Source organism: Aotus nancymaae, unplaced genomic scaffold, assembly GCF_030222135.1.
Source record: "Aotus nancymaae isolate 86718 unplaced genomic scaffold, 86718_ANA_hifiasm-v0.15.2.pri h1tg000058l, whole genome shotgun sequence".
Classification (NCBI taxonomy): domain Eukaryota; kingdom Metazoa; phylum Chordata; class Mammalia; order Primates; family Aotidae; genus Aotus; species Aotus nancymaae.
Window position 1 is genome coordinate 25,584,499 of NW_026988472.1, and position 6,650 is coordinate 25,591,148.

The following is a 6,650-nucleotide window of genomic DNA, read 5'->3' on the forward strand; positions in this document are numbered from 1 at the left end:
AAATACCATATGTTCTCACTTATATGTGGGAGCTAAATGATGAGAAGAAATGGACACATAGAGGGGGACAACAGACACAACAGACAGTAGGGCCTGCTGGAAGGTAGAAGGTAGGAGGAGAGGAGGATTGGGAAAAATAACTAATGGGTACAAGGTTTAATACCTGGGTCATGAAATAATCTGTACAACAAACCCCCATGACACAAGGTTACCTATATAAGAAACCTGCACATGTACTTCAAACTTAAAAGTTAAAGAAAATGTCAGTCGTTTACTGCCATACAATGACTTTTAAATACACAAAATTCTGATTGTTCTGAAATCAAAAAGAACTGTGCTTTGTTTCATTTTAGTATTTTGACTTACATTTTACAATTTATGGTGGTAGCCTTTATATGGACACAGCTAGTTGCTAAAACTTTATCTTGTCTAAATATTTGTTTTCTGTTAGTGTTATTTTACTGTAATGTAATTAATAACAAATCTTATCAGAGTTTTCCTTTGGAAAATAATCTACATATATGTTTTATATAATTTGCATATATGTATTATATTTTATAAATTTACACATATATGTATATAATATACAAGTAATATATTAGATATATAATATATAACATATGTATACACACACATACATATATAGCATAGTACACGGTCTCTCTTGATTTTAAATCTTTGTACTACACCTGAGAGAATTTTCGGCAGAAAATTTAAAATTTGAAAGTAAAAATAATTTTTAAAAAACTTTAAGGATATGAGGGGAAATAAGAAAACCCGTGATTCACATAGTCAGAAAACTGCTAGGTATAATATTTAAGATATTTGTTATAATTTGGCCTGAATATGGAATGTAACTTTTGAAACAACTGTAATCAATTAATATCTGTATGGAAACATAGTTATACACACTAATTTTTGGCTCTGGTTTATTTTTTATTGAAAATTTTTACTTCCTACATAATAGTGAAATACACTTCTCTGTGCTGGGGTGGTATCCTGTTACATCAAGTGTATCATTTACTTATTTAAAATTTTTAAACAAACAAAAACTTTTAGTGGCTCAAAAACCATGTTTTTCCTTGCTTATATCAAGTCTGTGTGGCTTTTGGCAACAATCCAAGACAACTATTCTACATGTGAAGGCTCAGAGATGATCTTCAGAATCGACATGTTATTCATTCGGTACTTACGATTAAATGTGTGATTCACTTGATACTTATGTTATTCATTTGATCTCAGCAAGATCAAGAATGATGTAAGTTTCACTTGCACTGTATTGGTCAAAAAAAAACTCGTGCAGTCTCAGCGAACCTGAATTGGGTGAATTTATATCCATTATGGTTCTGAAAGGAGCAAACCCCCCAAAAAAAGGGAACTCACTAGTGCCTCAAACATCAGATGTGTTTGGTTTCAGTGGAATACACAATTTATAGTAACTTCCAGAGTAAGGAAAATTATACTTATGAGGTTTTTAAAAAAATACATGTATTATTTAATGAAGATATAACATTCATGGTCATTTATTTGACTCTGTGTTTGACTAGTTTTCTAACTAAACCAGGTTTGGTGATATGCAGAAAAAACAAATGTGTATATATGCATATATATACACATTCCTTGAAGTGGATATGAGAATTATCATCAGAGATTTTTATTACATGATCAGGCATTCTTTGTTCTTTATAGGAAAATATCTGTTAAATTGCAAACAAGTCACTCTGGGAATTACAAAAATGGAAGCCATGCTTCAACAATGCTGACGTATTCCATTTCCAATGTATAAAAAGCACTTCATTACAACAATAATATGGATAGAGGATACCAGGAAGCACTGACACTAATCCTAAGATGATGCATAATCTCTGTATGCTCTACGGTGTATATAATCAGCTAATGTGGGCTAACTGTAAACAAAACACTGGTTTTAACATCAGACATACATCAATTGCCACTTAACCTTAGATGTGTTACTATAGCTCTCTGCACCTCAGAAGTTTCATCTATAAAATAACAATAATTATTTATTTCCACAGATACTGTGAAGATTTTTAAAAATGACATATAAAGTTCTTATTATGAAATCTAAAACATAGTGGACCTTCAATTAACAGGAGTCATAACATCATTATAACATATATCAGTTGTCGCTTAACCTTAGATGTGTTACCATAGCTCTCTGCACCTCAGAAGCTTCAACTGTAATATAAAAATAATTATTTATTTCTATAGTTACTGTAAAGATTAAATAAAATGACATATAAATCTCTTATTACTGAATCTAAAACATAGTAGACCTTCAATTAATATGAGTCATAACAACTGGTAATATTTTATGGGAAATGATCTTCTCACTTCTATAAAAGTTTTTGGCAAATGAACTTTAAAGACGCAACCTGCTTAGGTAGCTTATTTATATTATCACACTTTCTAAACTTATGTAAAGATTTAATGCTGCTCCAGACAAGAGAGAAAAATAAATATCAAACCTGCAGATAATCATATTAACTCCAGATTTTTGTTTTCTTTCTTTTTTTTTTTTTTTTTGTTGGTTAACATTCCAAACATGTATAACCAATGAACATGGCCTAAGGTTTTTTTTAATTGGTATTCACTTCAGTAACTTGAATCCACAGATATAAGCAGTATATAACCAGAAAGTTACAAGTAAACACAAATTATACATGCAAATTTCTGTTCACAAAGGTCACATGTACAGGTACATGAATTAGAAGCATGCATCTAGGATTATGGCCAAACTGTTTTTAAAATGCAGAAATGTAAAATTACATCTTGAAAATATGAAGAGATGGTCTACACACTTCAAAAATTAAATGTTGCTTATACCAGAGATGTATGACAATTATGTGATTCAAGTGACAAGCAATAAGATCTCAAAAATTAATACTGGTCAAAGAGAACGGGAATGTTTTTACATTTCTCTGCAAATACATTGACTACTAGAATACAAAATCTAGCAGGAACTCAGGGAAAAAAATTACTAAATCTAAAGCCAATTACTTAATATTTCTTATTACCTAAACAACAGCATGACATCAACAGAAAACTGCACCTGCATCTGAATTGCCAATCTCACATTAATGAAGTTCTCCAAAAATGAAATGCACCAAAACAGGTTCAAACTCCAAATGAAAAGTCTACAAGGCTCAGATTAAAACATGGAGTGTTTCAGATGAAAGTAATAAAAATACTATTGGTTTTGTTCTTTATTGAATGTAACAAAACGTTGACATTTTTTTGAAACTTGGAACTACTAAATTTCATTTTTCCAAATGGTTCTACATGTTTTTCTTAGTGGTGCAAGTTGTCTTAAGTATTAGCTTACAAAGTCAATCTCTACAAAGTACTTCAGTCTGTTGCCATTCTGATAAAACAAAAACTATTCATTAACTTAACTGTATGTATTTTTTTTTGCTCTAAAACTTAACACATGAACAGACATCTATTATTTCTCCACTAAAACAAAAGAGTACAATAATTTTCTTCTAACTATCAGTATTGTATTTAAAAAAGGTTAACATTAAAAACAAAGAACCATTATTTTCTTTGAAATCATTTAATCTTCTTGCACATCTTAAGTTTCCTTCTTCTGTCTGCGTTCTTCTGCCAATTTATTCAGAAATTTCTTTAATTTCTGATAATGAGGAAGGCTGCTGCAGTGAGTATTCTTTGCAACTTCTTCATTTGTATAAAAGAGTGAACACAGCTTACAGTAAAACCCTGTTTTAGGTATCACATAGTCTATACCAACAGGAACGTTGGGCTGATATGGTCCAATTCTATACTCATCTGGGATTGTATAGTCCTCCTTGTTCTCATCACTTTGACCATCTGCATTTTCATTTGTATCTTTGTTGGGATCATCAGCGTTCTCAGCAGATTCAGCTCCTGGTTCTGTGTTTTCCTCATTTTTAATTCCATTTTCCAACGCTGCTTCGTTTTCTTGATCAAGTTCCTCGATCTTGTCCACCTTTTTAAGTTTTTTCTTTGCTGCTGCTGAAGCACTTGCATCTTTTTTCACAGCTTTATCTGAAGATTCCTTTTTCCCATCAGAAGTCACATCACCTAAATTAGCAAGATCGGCCTCATCTCCCACTGAACTGCCACTTTCTAGCAGTGCTGCTGCTGCTTCTTCATCTACAAGTAGCTCATCTTCAGATTCAAGAAGCATATTAGGTTCCTGCTCTGTCTGGTCATCCTTTGTGTCTTTCTCACCATTGTCGCCGGACTTCTCTTCTTGTTCTTTACCTTCGGTTGAACTTTCAGTCTTCTGGGAACCATCAGTCTTAGATTTCTTATCACTTGGAGATTCTTTGCCATCTGGAGAGTAAGATCTTTTCCGGGATTTATCTTTTTTCAGTAAATCAATGCCGCTGTTGGGAATCCTCAGTACCAGATTTTTATATTTCTCAGACAGGTCAACCTTCACACATCTCCCCTGAAACCAAAGGGCTTTTTCCAAACAATGGTCAACCATTGCCATTGCATCTTCTCTTGTCTCCATCTCAATAAAAGCCTGACTTTTCATCCTCATCAATATGTAATTCTTTATTTTCCCATAGGGCTCAGCAAGCTTGAGGACAGCACTGTCAGGATAGCCAGAATGAGGCAAATTGCTGAGATGTATCACACGTCCAAGCTCTTGCTTTTGATCAAACTTCTGATCTGGCTTTCCTTCAGATTTCTTTATTCTTTTATACTTCTGGGATAAGTGCACTCTCACTGGCTTGCCAAATACTAACGCTGGTGTGGTTGTATAATAATCCACCGTGGCCTGAGCACCCTCTGTGGTTGCCATTTCAATAAATGCCTCGTTAATTTTATTTAGAATCAGGTGATTTGAAATGACTCCAAATGGTTCCACCAGCTGTAATAGCTGATATCTCAAGTTTTTCCCCCGTTGAAAATCCATGATGTGAACAACTCTGCTAGTTTCCACTCTGCCTTTTTGCATGTGTCTAGGTCCCTGCAGGTTTCCATTTCCAGCACCCAGATTTCCTCTTGGTCCAACTGCTGGTCCCCCAAGATGAAACGAGGGAGGTGGAGGTCCCAGAATTCCTGGTGCTGGATTTGTAGACTGCTGCAACATGAATGGATCACCCATTGTATGTCCTGTATCATTGTCAGGATTCCATTCTGGGTAGATTTCAAGAAGAAGCTGGCATCGACGACTGTGACTTGCTCCATTGATATGTTGACTCCACTCCTTATTAGAATGAACTGGCAAATCACATATAGAGCACAGATGGGGATAACCCTTTGGTAAGAGTTCATGGAAGTCTTCAATATTGCTACTTGGAGGAGCGCCCCTCTTTTTCTCAGAGATCTGTCTTGTAAGGGGCCAGGACCACGTCCCATTCTCTCATACTCACTGTCAAATTTATGATAGTTATGCGAGGTCTCACCAAAAAAAGAATCATCCCTACACCTTTCTCCATCTCTTAATCTGTCATCTTCATAATCCATTCTGTCATAATAACCAGATTCTTGAGAACGACTTCCATGTTCTTAATCAAGCACTGGGTTGAGACTAGGACCACGATCATCAAAACTATCTCTTCTAAAGTGCCTTTTTTCTTCCCAATCATCCCTAGGTACTCTATATGGTGGCTCCCGTGTAGCAGATCTGCCATCTCTACCATAACTCAAGGTAGGGCCTTCTTCAGTTCTCCTCCTTTTAAGCTGTAGAAGGATTTGGGGCAAATTCTCAGGAGTAATCTTGTCCTCTGGATAATGACTCAGTTCATCTAAGTCTCAAGCAGACAGACCAAAGCTGGCCAAAATGTTACTGGCCTGGTCTGCATCTCCACAGTGTTGAGAAGATAAAGGGAGTGGACCTCTACTTCCAATGTTAAATATAGACTGCAAATTATGGGAAGAAGTACTAGCAGAAGACAGTGCACTATGAGCTCCTTGTTGATTCAATGAAGAACTCATTCCAAGATTCATTAAACTAGCAAGGCGTGCAGTACCCTGGTTCATCCTTCCAAGAGATGCTGGCATACTTAAAGACTGGGTAGCAGCAGCAAGAAGGCCTGTTCCTGCCGCAGACAGGTCACGCCCATGACCCTGTGAGTCCCTACTGAGAGATGACTGCTGGAATGACTTGGACATTGTAGAACTAGCTCTTGTCTATTTTATAGATTAAAAAAAAATTTTTTTTTAAGACGGCCAAAAAGAAAGCCTAAACTAGAAAGCTAGGTTAACTTTGCTTCAAAAAATGGTAATGCCAAGAAAAAGGATCAATAAGGACTGCAGAATCTTCTTCAAGCTGAGAACCAGCAGACAACTATTAGTTATCTTGGTATCGCACAGGGCTGTCAGACGTCTGTGGTCCTGATGGAGTTAGATGTCATTCAGGTGAAGGCATCTGAAAACTGCACATGCAGACTGTCATCTGCCATTATTTCTTCTCTTCAGATGGCTGAAAGATGCCCTACTTTCAAGTTATTGCGCACGTGTTCAGAGCTCCGCAGGGCGCAGCAGCACCGGCAGAGGCCGGAGGGGAAAGGCCAGATTTTTGTTTTCATGTTATGAATCAGACCCTGCACCAGGGACTTAATGTATGTTATCTCATTCCATCATCAGAAAAATTAGTTGAGCTTGCAAATTTGAAATTTGCAGTATTA

The 6,650-nt window shown here is 35.8% G+C and overlaps 1 protein-coding gene across 1 annotated transcript; it reads right to left on the reverse strand.

Moving 5' to 3' along the window:
• Positions 1-2,546: 2,546 nt before the first annotated feature.
• On the reverse strand, positions 2,547-6,177 carry LOC105714763 (matrin-3-like). Its single transcript, XM_064364423.1, is given in 2 exon segments — positions 2,547-5,343; positions 5,346-6,177. Coding segments are annotated over 2 exon segments (2,538 nt in total). The 5' UTR covers positions 6,136-6,177; the 3' UTR covers positions 2,547-3,595.
• Between the last annotated feature and the right edge of the window lie 473 nt (positions 6,178-6,650).